This window comes from Pelmatolapia mariae, linkage group LG23 (genome assembly GCF_036321145.2).
Source record: "Pelmatolapia mariae isolate MD_Pm_ZW linkage group LG23, Pm_UMD_F_2, whole genome shotgun sequence".
Classification (NCBI taxonomy): domain Eukaryota; kingdom Metazoa; phylum Chordata; class Actinopteri; order Cichliformes; family Cichlidae; genus Pelmatolapia; species Pelmatolapia mariae.
Genome location: NC_086246.1, coordinates 50,693,174 through 50,708,000, shown reverse-complemented (window position 1 = coordinate 50,708,000; position 14,827 = coordinate 50,693,174). Strand labels below are relative to the sequence as shown.

At 44.6% G+C, this 14,827-nt stretch overlaps 1 protein-coding gene across 1 annotated transcript; it reads right to left on the bottom strand.

Annotated features, from left to right (window-relative positions):
• Positions 1–9,181: 9,181 nt before the first annotated feature.
• dmap1 (DNA methyltransferase 1 associated protein 1) lies at positions 9,182–14,290 on the bottom strand. Its single transcript, XM_063467278.1, has 10 exons — positions 13,836–14,290; positions 13,443–13,534; positions 13,027–13,222; positions 12,752–12,910; positions 12,483–12,650; positions 12,160–12,345; positions 11,710–11,781; positions 11,088–11,160; positions 10,368–10,711; positions 9,182–9,883 (listed from the first exon to the last, which is right to left on the bottom strand). Exons 1-10 carry the CDS (start codon positions 13,929–13,931, stop codon positions 9,824–9,826), a joined length of 1,446 nt encoding a protein of 481 aa, XP_063323348.1. The 5' UTR covers positions 13,932–14,290; the 3' UTR covers positions 9,182–9,823.
• Positions 14,291–14,827: the final 537 nt, after the last annotated feature.

Here is a 14,827-nt window from a genome sequence, read left to right as displayed (position 1 = left end):
GAAAAGTGGGAGGGAAAGGACCCGTGGATGGAGAGTGAGAGGTGGGTAGATAAAGAGGAGAGAAGGTGTATTTGGGGGTGGCGGGGAAGGTTAGAAGAGATGTAGAGACAGCAGCAATAGAGAGTGAGAGGTGAGTAGATAGAGGAAGGTAAAAGAGGAACGTGAGACATTTGATCTGTGGAGCCCCCCACCCCACCCCCCGGTTGTGTACGTGCAGGAGATTGGCTCGCAGCATGAGGGGAGTACGTCTGTCTGTCAGTGGCCCGGTTCAACACACATTTGCTTAGTGGCACAATCCTAATGAATCTGCCCGGCCACATCACCTCGTCACCAGCTCAGAGCAGTGCTGATGACCTTCTGAAATAAACAGCCTGTGCTTTGCATGGAAGAGTGAAGTAGAGATTTCCCCCCTCTGTTTCTGTGGTTGTGAATCTTAACACAAGCACAACCATTTGGACTGAAGGAATCTGTGGTAGCCACAGAGTCATGTGACTACGTAACACGCTGCAGCCTCACACAAAGCCAGAGCGGAGCTGCCGTCTCTCAAACTCTTCACCGTCCACTAATGACCTCCCTCTCTTTCTCTACAAGCAAGCAACGCTCCCCTCTCGCCTCACACTCCGCATCCCTCTCCATCCCACGCAGTCTTTGTGTGTGTGCTTTCTGTCTGATAAGAGAGTGGCAGGGGCTCCTCCCTGGCCCCTAAGGGAGAGACGGAGCGTGACCGAAACTGTAGTCCCAAACCAAACACGAGTGGAAATTGCTCTATGGGCCAGGATCAATAGTGAATTAGCCAGTAGGCTGGTTCTATGGAGGGCTGCTCAGATCTGATCTGATGATCCATAGTAAAAGGCCGTGTGGGGAGATGTGAGGCAAACTGCAGAGGCAAAGAAGCCTTTGGGTCTAGTGGTGACCAACTCGTGCTGAAGTTTCTCCAGAAGAAATGTATGACTGCGATAATTTCAGAGCTTTAGAAATTATGACTTGTTTCCTGTGGGAGCACCGGAGGGACGGGCTGATATGATTCTAGAACCACTGGGCTCATCTAAGAAGGAGGTTGGGGTAGATGGTTGGGTCAATAAAAGGTTGAACGACTCAGGAAATGCTTTTTTTTTGTCCTGATAGGAAGAAGATGTGAGAAAGCCTAACGTCAGACTGTGGCATGACCAAATTCTCCGAACACTGTCTGGAGTTTATGTGTGAAAATAGTTCTTGAGTAAAGACAAAACAATCAAAATAAAAGGTGCAGACGCTGAGCCTGACACCCCGTGTTTGTGTCAAGCACCAATAATGTGAGAGCTAAAATCCATCTATCCAGCTCAGGGTCACAGGGTGAGTGGCTCAGTACAGCCTGGACAGACTGTCACAGGAAAACCATTCATCCTCATGTTCACACCTCAGGTCAATTTAGAATCACCAGATATGGTAACCCCACACATGTCTGTGGACTGTGGGAAGAATCTGGAGTGCAGACTCCACACAGAAAGCCCCCAGACTCGATTCAAACCCATACAATGCTAACAATCCAAGCAGGGCATGGGTGTGTGATACAACACACTAAACTAAGTTATGCTTTAGATGTCTTTTTTAAAAAAAAGTATTTAGTATATAGTACTCAGTGTGATGTAAGAACATGTAAATGCAATGAAATAAAAATCAAATCAAATCAATAAATTAATAAAAAGAAGAAAAGTTTCCATTAAAACAGGAACAAAGATCCTCCAGGTGCAGATGTGTCTCTGGAGGTTCTCTGAGGTCATTTCATGTTGTGCTTACTTGCTCTCTGTGGTGCAGGTGTTAGTGCTCCAAGCCTACTGTTCTTCACTGCCTGCCCTGATCCCAGAGGTGTGTGTGTGCGTGTGTGTGTCCGTGTGTGTGTGTGTGTGTCCGTGTGTGCATGTGTGTGTCCGTGTGTGTGTGTGTGTGTGTGTGTGTGTGTGTGTGTGCATGTGTGTGTCCATGTGTGCGTGTCTGGTGATTAATGAGTAGCAGGGCCTGATGGATTGTCCTGATCACAGAAGGGACACTGCATTGAGGAGACACAAAGGAGTGACACGAGGTGCGTAAAGACTGCTGTGCAACACGCACACAAACACCGAAATGTATGCATGCAAGCACTCATGCATGCACACACTTATCACTTTCTCCAGATAGATGTGACAAGGAGGGAGCTCTCCTAAAGGTTGCACCCAAACATATATTCTTTAAATTCACAAAACAAGCAGGGCATGGGTGTGTGACAGGCAGCTTTTATAGTCTGGAAGGCCTCAGCTGAACTATGCACAGCAGCTAGTGTCCCTTTCATGAAGACACCTTCCTGGCCTAATCTCTGCAGTTATAAGATGAGAGATGCATGCATGCAAAAAACAGGAGCAAAGCCCCATGCAAACAAAATTGAGTTGGCTTCTTCCCTCAGGCCTCAGTGACAAACACATGCAACAATGCACCTTACTTGCCTCTCTGCATTGCATGTTCCTGCCTTTAGTGAACTGGGTTATTGTGATCTGAATCCACTTTGCAATGCTTACCGTTTGACTGAGTTCTTAAGGTGATGGGCTTCTTGAATCCAATGAATCGCATTTGGAATATCCCATTTTGCAGCACAAACACATGCAAAGGTGTGGATGCATACACACATACACACAAGTACGCGGTCTCCCCCAAAGCAGTCTGATAAGGCTGCCTTATCAGAAAAGAAAGGGGCGAGAGGAGAAAGGGGGGGGGCTGCTGTGTGATAATGGCTTTCACCAAATCCCTCCTCTGTCACAGATTAAAATGCCTGCTTGGAGAGCATTAGCAATCTTTCTTTTCATCTGTCTCCTCATTTTTTTCTCTTTCGCCGAGTGCCATCGGATTTCTGGGCCAATCTATTGTCACAGGCCTGCCGAACATACAAGGAGAAGTCAACCTCAATCTGATAGGCCATTGTCTTATTCTCCCCATCGCTGATTCCTGCTCATGGTATTGATCGCAAAGCTGTCCCCCTCACATCTCATCACATCCCTCGGAGCGAGGGAGTGTGTTTGTGCCCGTGTCAGTCAGCCTGATGGAAGATGTGGTCAGTGTGTCTTCGTGGAACAACCTTTCCACAGGGGGAAAATGCTCAATTTAGGACCCCCTTTTTTTGCGCGCGTGTGTGTAATTACACAGATCCATATAAGGGTCAGATACTGGAACTATGCAGAATTAAACCCAGTGGACTCCTCCACCTAATCTGGTCACTCAAAGTATCAGGAGATCACAGGAGTGCAGAGAAGAAGCCACTCACAAACTGTGACACTTGCTTAGCCACCTCGCCGGCAAACCCCTCCCTCTGCCTCCTCCTCTACCGTGCCTCACAGGCCCGTCTGTCACCCCTCTATAATTATGAGGAGTGAGAGTAATGTGTTGCAGTATGAATAGGATTGTCGGTCTGATTGTGATGTATAGGCTTTCATTACCATGTCCAGGCCTGTGCCCTTCGCCATGTAGGAAATCCTATTTAGGCCCTAATTTGGGAGCCTCCCGACCGTCCCGCCTGATAGCAATCACACACAGTAATTGTGTGCTGGGGCAACTGACAAGAGCGGAGGCAGACATGGAGAGAGGGAAAGAAAGAAGGAATGGAGGAGCAGGAGGAGGAGGCAGAAGTCCTGACAGTGATATATCTGCATAGTTTGGCACATTATTCAAGTCATCCTCTGCAGAATATGTATGTTTATCGTATATACTTGTTATAAGGCGGTTTGTTAGCATGAGAACCGGGCACTTAGGCTAAACCTGGACATATTAATTTGCAGGATTTGATGGGATTTTAGAGTGGACTTGCCACTTTCCTCTCTCTCACCCTGCTTCAACAATGCTACATGGCTAATTGGGAGGAGAGATCATGCTAACTCAATAATTATGATTTATGAGACAATCTCCAATAGATATCGCGCATTCTCCTCTGATTTGATGACAACATGTAACCAGCCCTCTAGCAATCAATATTTGTACATTTTCCATGTCTAACTTGTTAACTTTTTTAATATTTCATTAGTTCCTTTTTAGAGAGGAGTGATTCTGTGCACCAACATTTATGCAGATCTGACTCCACTTATAGGCTTGTAGATAATGAATGTCTAATTGACTCATTTAAATACTGTTTGCCTGCAGGAGGGCCTTTGCATTAAATGTTTGATTGCCCTCATATTAACTGTCATTAATCCCCTCTGCTCTTAATAAGGACTTTATGAGGCTTTCTTAAAACTTCTCATCTACCTCCCCGATCCCTTTGCATAATTAAGTAGAATATTCAAAAATATGGAAATGAAGGAGCTCTCTGGATTTGACTAATGGTCTTTGTGCCACAGAATTTTAATTATAGGCAAACCGCAGCATTTCCTTTCCTGCACACGGCAACGGTTCATTAGCTCGGGTCAATGCGGGTCGATGCAGTTAGCGCCTCTGTTTAATGTCAGGCTTGAGCCGCTTTTGTTCTCTCGGAGAGAACTTCCTGTACCTGTTGTGTTTGCCCACGCTAGGTGCGGGACACTCGGGCGCTGCAGTGTCCCTTAAAGGAAGATGTACGGCACAGAGCGAACTTTTGACAGCCATTACAAACTGTCACTGTGCCAGAGTGGGTGAGAGACACAAACTTGTCTGTGTTTATAGCTTAACTGATCCTCTTATTCCTGCTACTCCTCCAGTCTCTCTGCTCTGCCCTAATCTCTCCGGGGGTCTTACTGGCACAGGATGACAAATGGGAAGGAGAGCCTAGCCAAGCGTGGGCTGTGTGGAGAGGCTCAGGCCGGGGGTCTCACTAAGCCCCCTCAGGATCATCTCTGACATGGCCTGCACTAACCCCGAGGATGGAAAGGCCACACACATCACACACAAACGGAGGTATCTGCGCAGGATGCGCCACCACACATACGCATTGTGTATCCATACGCACAGAGCAACACGAGAAGAGATAAACTTCTGATCAGTACACTGCACCGGATTGATTTGTCTCATAGACACCTTGAGCTGCTGCTGATACCCTGTATCACATGCGCGCGCACACACACCTGCAGGCTCGCACGCTTCTCGGTTGCTCCAACAATCCACGGCAGGTTTACGGATGTCAGCTCAGAGCTGGTGTCACCCGCCAGCTCTATTTCAGTATACACGGTCCATCTCAATAAGAGCATGTACTAAATGACTGCAATGTAATGAGTGGCTGTGTGGCTGTACTCAAAGCTGTGACACTGACAGCGCATGAGAATATAACGCATTGAAGCCTCCTTTTCCCCTCCGCCTCTCTCACTCGCTCCGTGCTCCTCTGCGCCCCACTGCCTCTCAGCCACGGGATCAGCTGCAGGCGCTAATGAAACGTCAGTCAGGTAATTGAGGCGCTGGTGGTGGCGGGCCAGCCAGGCAAGGAGGCTAGGAATCCTGCGTGGGTGATGACACTGGGACATTAGCACCTACAGTATCCCTGCAACCCCCTATGGAGCATCACAGGAACGGCTCCAGGAGCCAGCAGGGTGAAAAAAATGGTTGTGTTTATGCCGACATTTGCGCACGTCTTCCTGTTTGTGTTGCAGAGAATTTTGTGCAGCGAGCGCCAAGGTGTGTGTTGAGTCAATCCCACCAGAGATTAACCAGCAAAGCAAAAGCTCTTGTTGTTCATGAGGATGTTCTACTAGCAGCCATAGCAAAGGAGTCAGAGGTTAAAATCCTTTGTTATTGCACCCCAGAGTGATGTTACAATCCCCGCCATCCGCTGACCTGCTCAGCACCCCAGTGAGTTATGGGTAATGTTTAATTCCCCCACCGTGACAGCTGTGGATCCGCATGGCAAATTGGATTTTTTTTCCCTTCTTTGTTAGAACTGCGCTTGTGCAGGTAAAGAGAGGGAGAAAGGCATTCGCTGCGCTGCTTTGTCAAGGTAACTCTGTCACATATTGTTCAGAGTCTTCTCCATCTCTCACTGACAAATCAAATCAAACCGATTTGTTTCTGGAGGCTGATGGAAGAACAGAGTGGAGCTGATCTGTCCGGCCTGGCCTTGTTTATAGTCAGCATGCAATCACTGCACACTGTGCTGAATGAGCCTCAATCTCCCAGCCTGCCATGTGTCCTTCTCTTTATTACGTGCGCCATGATAGACTATAAAAAACAGCAAAGCACACGGAAGCTGAAGCCCAAAGTATTCCACACCACAGACATCTTTGTGTTTTATAAACAGTGTTGTGCAATTATACAGCCATTCTGCCCCCCCCCCCCCCCCCCCCCCCCCGGCCCCCCCCACTACATCCCCCTCGTCCATCTTTTCAAGTGTTGAAAAGGGAAATTGGAAACATTTCACTTAATATTTGAGGTCACGTGACAATTACAAAGAAAAGGAGTCAGAGCTTTAGTGATGGTGACATCTAACGTGGCCCACATGGTTGCTATCACTACACACACATAGAGGTGATATTCCTTATGGGGCCTTTCTAACTTTGCTGTTCATTGTTAATTTGAACAAAAAGGATCAAACTTTTCACTTGAATTTAAGCATTTGAAGTCCAACTTGTGATTAGTCCCTGTGACGAAGCTTCAAGGAGAAGAAAACTGGGTTCCACCCTCAGCTCTGTACTAACCTATGACTGAATCGAATTGAATTTGTGTACCTCACACACTGATGCTAAAACACATGAGGGCATTTCTGCTAATGTGAGGACTTTGTCTTTGCAGATTGAAGTTTGTGATGTTACAGTTCTCACATTTGGGATTTGGGGACCAGCACAAATTCTGATTTTACTGCTGAAGCACAACCTCTTTCACATTTGTCTTTATATCATGACAAGAAATGACATTTTCAAGCCCATCAATACACAGCCCCATTCTTTTATTTCAAGGTAGGACACCTTGACAGACTGCACCACCTGACTCGAGACGTTCCCAAAAGGATCACTTGCCGGGGAGCAGTCCCACTCCCTGCTCTGCTCCACTCCACTCTTCTTTCTTCTGCCTCCCCGGGGCTTTAATGTGGAGAGTGGACAGTGGGGTTAATGCCTAGCTGTAAGCACTGCTTAGCACAAGTGATTGGGTTTGTGTTGCAGCGGGCCTTCCCCCCACTAGCAAAAAAAATCCAGTGGAAATGACTTCTACTGTCCAGCCCTGTGGGCACTTTATTTCCCAACTAGCAGTTTCAACGTCCCTCCTCTTTGTTGCGGCTCAGTGTCCCAGAGGGCACAGGTGAATTTGATGTGGAACAATGATTAAAAGTTTTCTCCCTCAAGGTGACCTAAATAGTGGAGAAGGTGAAAGTGAGAAACATGAGTGAGGGGCACGGAGGTGAAAGTCTGCTGTGGACATGTGTTAATGATGTAGATGAGGCAAAATCCCGAGTTTAGGGAATAATTCAGAGCTTGTCCTCACACTACTAATGTACACATGTAGTAATCAGTGATTGCATGTGACATGATGGGTATAAAGCACTGTGCCACAGAAAGGAGGCATCCACAATCTAATCATTGTCACATCAGCGATTACCTCCAGGCGTGATGCATTTGAACAGCGTTCTATCACTTGTGCTATTACCTGCCTCTTCCTGCCACACGTCCCTCAGTACACATCTTCTCTCTTAACTGTGCGTTCAATCACCACCACCTTCGCCTGCCGCTGGAGCCGAGCTCCCCTTCGACAGTGACGTATGTCGGCGATTAGCCCGGATGCAGTTCAATTATGATAAAAAGCCAGCACACCTCTTAGGCCGTGATTAAAGCCTCAGCCGGGCCTTGATAAAGAGATCCCATCTCAGCGCCATCACGACCACATTATAAGACACTCTCCAGCGCGGTTCTGCCTCATGCTTTTCACATCAGCGTTGCAGAACGTATACTGTCGCACGGATGGAGTCCACGCTGGTCAGAGTTGGATGGGGGGGCTGCACACGTGGTCGTCGACGCCTCAGTGCTCGCCTATTTTCAATTTAGAATAGCATTTATTTATAACCTCCGCGTTCTCCGCGCCAGTCTTACACGATGCCTGCCGTATAACTGAAGGTGGCCTCTGATATCGAGAGGTAGCGAGAGGCCCAAGTTTTGATAAATGCAAGAGCAGCGATGAAAAGAAGATATCAGAGGAGCATGAAAGGAGAGAGGGAAGAGAGCAGAGCATTAATCCAACAGCAGGCTGGGAGAGAGGGAGTGAGAATGAAAGACAGAAGAAGGGGAGAGAGGGAGAGAGGGGAGGAGGAGGCGAAAGAAAGATAGCCTTTCGGCTGTGTTCTGTCAAGGGAGAAATTACACATTTACGGAGGTTTTTTCAAGCAACAACGGGCTCCATAGATCAAACCGCTGGATTTATGAGCCAATTTTCAACATGAAATATAGACACAGAGAATCCATTTTAGCCATGTTTACTTGGCTTCTCTCACTCTTTCCTCTCTCTCAATCAAACACGCTGCAGTTTGTGAATGGTTTGACTCTGGAAACCGTAGCAATGCTAATTAGAGCTGGAAGTAAAGATTTGATCAATTGCAGCATTTTGATCATTTCAAGTAGCTGTAATATCGAATGTTTCCACATGTGACTGTTGGGAAAGGTGTGGGAAGCTGCAGAAGATCGAGAATTTAAAAAGATCAAATGCTTTCTTTGCTTTGGGGTCAGTTTCTCCTGCAGATAAATTCATATTTGAATACTTTATAATAACTCAAAAACTATGCATGCATGATGTGCTTTGTTTTGCAGGTTGGAACCCAAAAGGCAGACAGACATCTGACATTTAAGTTTTGTGTGCAGGCTGCAGAGACTTATATATTCAATTTTAAAAATATAAAGGCTATAAAAGTGATGTACACCCATGTATACTCATATCAAAGCGCCCCCCCCCCTATTCTTGCCAAACATATTCAAAATTTGCATAGAAATTAATGTCTAAGTGGGCTAAACGACATAATTGACATGCAATTAGCAATATTATGAGGAGGAAACCTAATGAAGTTTTAGTGGCTATGCCAACCTAAGAATGATCACTGCTTAATTATCATATTAATGAAGTCATTAGTTGTCACTTAACTTGGATGACAGGTAAGGTAAGAATGTCGTGACCCTACAATTTCCCTAACAAATGTGTATTCAACACTAATTACCCCCAAGTGCAGATCTCTGAAACCTGTAAAGAGTGACGGCCCTTTGAAATGTGAAAGGCAAACTTCTGTGGTATAAACACGCACACCTCGATGTAAGAAAAGAAACGGACATTTATTGAAACGTTGACTAAAGCATCTCCAAGGTCACCTGAGAACACAAATCAGTCCCGCTAGTCCAACATGAAAAAAACTGGGCAGCAGATGGAAGCGAGGTCGAGACGGAGCCGGCACTACAGGTTAACACAAAACACGTTTCCAGTAAACACTACGGCACAAAACAAAAACCCTCACACGGGTCAAATGAGCACCGCGGCTCGACATCCTCCCATTCCCCGACCCCGTTCTTTCATTCCAATTCATTTCAATTACGCAGTCATTCCCACCTTCTTCCCCGTGTCCCGATTAGCTCAGCCGGGCAATTTACAGTTGATCTTGCCTCATCTAAGGCCAAGCACTGGTGGAGGCAGGGAGACGAGCAGTAATGGAATGAAATGTCACTCAGTCGCTGCCTTTGTCACAGCGATGCTGAGCAGGCCTGATGGGAGGGGTTCGAAAGGCCTCGTTAGTAGGTGAAAAGGTGTGTGTGTGTGTTGTGAGCAATGAGTGTACGTAAATAGACAACAACATGGTGTCCAGCTCTGTTGTGTCTCTCTGGTTCACTCGTGGCCATCTCCACTGTGATCTGAATGAGTAACACTGTCGCTTCACTTCCATGTGTAAAAGCTGCCGCTCCCATCAAGGCTTCTTCACCTTTTTCACCGAAGACGAGCTGGACGCCGATTCTCTTCGCTTGCGCTGCAATGTACAAATACATGACAGTCACACTGGGGTTTTCCACAGTCCACCGACTCCTACTACCACTTAATGAATAACAATCCAAAATGCCTACAACGGAGAAAAGTCCAATGATTTCTCTTCATGTGTTGTCAGTTATTCCCCTGTATGACCCACTCATGCTGTGCTCACCCCTGCTAACACCCGCTGTTTGCCTCGGGAGGGTGAAGACAGTCATTAGTCTCTACTGTTCTTTTCTACCACTGGAGAACTTTATTATGAGGCTGTGAGCAGGTTCACAGCATCTGAACAGATTCCACCCTTTTCAACACAGATACAAAAACACAACCACGAGGAGTGACTGCTGCAATAACGAGTGCTGGATTCTTCATTGGTTTCTCACCCATTAATACTACTAATAATAGTATAAAACAAAAATCATTACACACTTATTACACAATGATAACGGTTTGAAAAAGTTTGTTTCCGAGTTTCACAAACATACCGAGTTGGGGGTAAGCGGTGCTCCTACAACGTCGATGATCTGCTCCTTGGCTTCCACTTTAATGTCATCTGCGTTGAGCCAGGACTGAGATTCAGCCCCTGGGGTGGATGCTGTAGTGCTGTTGGTGGCGTTGATTTCCCCACCCTGTGATGCAATGACTGGACCGGCTCCTACAGTTCCCACGCACCCGCCGGCCTTCAGCAGGGCCTCGTAGCGATGACGCAGCATCTGCTGCTCGTATTCGCAGTTGCTGTGGGCCTGCTTCAATTCATACAGCAGCACCAGGTCACTACGAAGCTCATTGAACATCTGCACAATCTCCTCAGTGGGCATGGGGTTAAGATCTACAGAAGGGCACAAAGAGGAAAGACTAAAGTGTGATTTAAGCACTTTAACACATTTATTTAGTTAATGGTGTGTACAGTCTACGCATGAACAGTCGTGACATGTAAAGTCTGTTTAGCTAAAGTGTTGTTGCATTACTGTCAACTGTAACGTGAAGTGAGCACCTGAGATGCTGCAAACAAATATAAAGTCAAGTAAAACATTTCCTGTGTGTTCAACTAAACTCAAACTTATTTATAGCATCCCTGCAATGGTTAAAAGGTTACATAATCCTTTTATTTCCTTCTGTACTGAAACTAAACTCTGTCGCAAAGAAGAGTTAAGACTGTGAAACTGGGAAATGTTAACAAATTGCTAAAGTTTAGTCATCCTCACCCACTCCTTGCTCTATCAGGATCTGCTCAATGGCCTTGATCTTCTTCTGGCCTACGGAGCTTGGCAGTTTCATCTTAATAACACACAAACACGCAGAGAAAAATGCACACCCACACACACACACACACAAGCGTGATTTAAGGTACCAGGACATTAGGATAAACAGCTCCACCTCGGGGCTTTTAATTCGTATGAAATGCACTTCAGCGGGCCAGATCAAAATGTCTTTATCCACTGAACTCTATCTGACTGATTAGCTATGGGGCCACTCCACTCCTTTAGCTGTGCAAATGTATTTTCCATAGAGAGCGGCAGCTCCTCATCAGTCTTGAAGATGAATAAGAGTCCCTGTGCTAGGCTAGGTTTTACAGATATTAGCTAGTCAGTAATAGAATTAATTATCACAGTGATAAGAGGAATAGCTACTAAAGTCAGAAACTCTAGTTTCTCACAAATCAGTATCTTGAAATTAAGAATTAGACAAACAAAAACTTGATATTTTAAAGAATTTCACATTTTTACTTTTTATTTTTACATCAATTCCCTAAGAGTGATTACAATTTTATAGGACTATTTAATAATATTGTCATTTCGTAAGAGAACAGGATGGAGCTATACTCACCCTCTGACTGCGCAGTGTGACGCCCGCTGATTTGAAGTCAGGGAATTTGATGCCTGCCGTCTCTGGAACAGCCTAAACAAGAAAAAATATAAATGGTGAGACACAAACTGTGACTCCGCTTTGAAGTTTGGATACGTCTGAAACGTCACCATAGAGGCATTATTATGGATCAAACTGGGTTTTAAATGTTAAGGCTGTTACTTAGAATACTGAGAGAAGATCGGTTCGGGTTATTAGAGACACACTTGTCCCATCAAAATAAAGAAATGACCAAAACACTACGGAGACAAAACCAAGTAACAATTAATTTAGTGCAAAATGAGGACAACAGCTGCACCGTGTCCATTATTATTAAAATTCTCTCCCATTGTTGCTTTTATTTGACTTCCTCTGTTACCAACAGTCATCGTGTGCTTTACTTTGCTCTTCTTGAGTGAAATCATATCATACCGGTTTTTCTGTTTCTCTTTTTTGTGGAAGCTTCTTCTTGGAAACCCTCTTTTCAGCTCGTCTCAACTCTGTAGTTGTGTCAGCTGCCTTAATGAGTTTTTGCAGATCCTGGGCTTTCTTCTCACGCTCTTTCTTCCTAGTCTCAATTTTCCTTAGCTCCTGAACAAGATACTCCTCTTCTGCCACCTGCAGGGAAAAACGGAGAAATGCAGTCTTTCACATTTAAAAGGCTGTGAAAAATCTTTTTCTTCTTTTTTTTCCCACAAAAAGAACGTGTCTATACACCTGCACATAGATACAGGTCAAAATGCAAAATCACAAACCTGTTCAGGTGTGCGATTGAACAGCTTTTCCAGTTGCTCTTTACGGCGCCTTTCATGGCCAGCATCAAAGATGTAGATTTTGGGTTCTGTCCCTGATGCTGCGCGCACTTTGGTCAGCTTACCACAAACACTATAATATCGTTCTTTCAGGTCCTCCACAGAGCGTTTCTGACAAAAAAAACAGTTTTTAAAATTAAAACGTGTGCTTTAAATCCACCTTACTGTATTTTTTAAATCCATTATCTATAGATGAGGCACTAAACACTTACTCTGTATTGCTGGTGATCATATCGGTCATGGACAACAATGAAGCGTAAGTCAAACCGCTTGCAAAGGTCGAACAGGTGGTCTGTCTCTGCTTTAGTCCAGCCATCATCGTGGAGATGCATTTGGTACTCTTGCTCCGAGTACACTGGCACCTGCACTGTCTATAGAGGTAAAACAGAGAAACAGTGAAAAAGGATGAATAATGCGAAAGGACGGGTAGCTGCAACCACATGTCCTTCTTGCCTGTACTACATAAGCAGAAGAGGGTTTTCCCTACCTTGTTAAAGCGAGCAAAAGGGTAGTCCTTGCCCTCTTCTGCAACACGTCTCCAGTGGTGGAATATGGCCCCGTCTCTGCGTGCTGGATTTGTGAAGGGCATCCACTTCCAGGGACGAACCTTTTTACAGCCTAACTTGGCTTTGACTGTCCTATAACCTTGAGTGGTGTCACTAGGCAGCAGGGGGGGTGCATCCCTATGGATAAACAGAAAAAACAATTCTTTATTATCAATATTATTATTATTATTATTGTTATCATAAAATAAAGAAACACAGAAATGCAAAGTTATTTACAAAACACTTTAGATTCCTTCCAAATGCAAATAAATCCTTTTGAAATTCCCAAACAGCAAACATTAAAAAGGCCTTTATGCATTTCAGATTAACTGACTAATATTGAAAAAGAAAAACATACTTCTTATCTGAATAAAGCAGAGCGTAGACCTCTCTGTGCATTCCCTCTGGTCTCTTGAAGGTCAGCGTCTCTGTTGCTTTCTTGGTTTTTTTCTGAGGCGGAAGATGCAGACATTCGTTATTCAACTGCAAAAATATTTGTGCTCAAACAATTGTAATACACATCTCTTCAGTTTCTCTCCCTGGCAAAAGCTTTGAGCTGTAAGTACACAAGTACATCATTATAACTGCATGTTACGAACCCAACAGCTAGTGAAATTCATTGAAGGTGCTGGCAAATTTACAACAGTGTTACTTCAATCCAGGGACAGACATCGTTAGAATTATCGTATACAACACAAAACATAAACGTCCATCTCACTATAAGACAAACATATGAATAACACAGTCTCACCTTGTCTGAGTTGATGAGGTCTTTCTTGGTGATGGGACCATCATTATCCCCTCCGGTCAACTCAAGAATATCCCTGACATCAGCACCGGTAGCCATGGCTGTATGAGATTAACTGTTTAGCTATTTAACGTTTTGAAAAATCTATCAAAGCTAAATAACACGAATTAATTCACGCGCACTCATTCATTCTGTGCATGTGGTAACGAAAGACTCGTCGTACACACTCCTAGCTAAGCGCTAATGCTAATGTTACCATTTCGGTAGCAACGCTTAGGTCTCAGAACCGCAAACAGCAATATAAAGAGTTCGTAAGAGTTTATATTCCTAATATTACTGCGTACTTGACTACAATATGTGAACATTACAGGGCCATTTATAATGAACATTCACGAAATAGCTGTTAAGGCAAAGAGAGCAATTAGCACAAAACCGACACTCCTTCCGTCCCCGCTCACGTCGTTGTGACTACACGGATTGCCTATTAATTATCGCCCCCGTGAGGTCTGGCGGGCATAACAACTTGAATTCAGCTTTATTATGTTTACATTGTTAAATAATGTAAACGACAGTAGAGGTTAAAAATACCAATAAAATCATTGCAATAGAATACAAATTCTTCAAACCATGCCCAGCACATTTTTAAAATAATTGCAGAGCATAAAACTGGGATGCCATTATAAAAATAGTAACGCTTCAAACATGAAGGACCTGTTTGTCACGTTTCTTTGAAAACATATAAACCTTTGCTACTTATTTTACCGTTCATCAAACTTTATGTACGCTTGCACATTATTCTGAAAATCAATGTACGTGCCGCGATGTCCTTAGTTTTAAAAGAAAATACCGGAAGTAGACCCTTTCATTGAATGAAGACAATTGATCGATCATTTTGGTGATATGAAACTGAAACTGGACTTGGTTGATTTATTTCGTAAGAACTCGATAAGTGAAAGTTATCAGGCCATATTTTGGTTTTTAAGGCAGACTAATTT

What these genes read in the sequence shown, in the direction of transcription:
- dmap1 (XM_063467278.1), bottom strand. Translation starts at nt 13,931, where the DNA reads ATGGCTACCGGTGCTGATGTCAGGGATATTCTTGAGTTGACCGGAGGG. An exon ending in CCTGATAGAGCAAGGAGTGG is followed by an intron (nt 10,712 to 11,087) that starts GTGAGGATGACT and finishes GCCCTTCTGTAG; the next exon opens with ATCTTAACCCCATGCCCACT. An exon ending in CACCGCTTACCCCCAACTCG is followed by an intron (nt 9,884 to 10,367) that starts GTATGTTTGTGA and finishes TGTACATTGCAG; the next exon opens with CGCAAGCGAAGAGAATCGGC.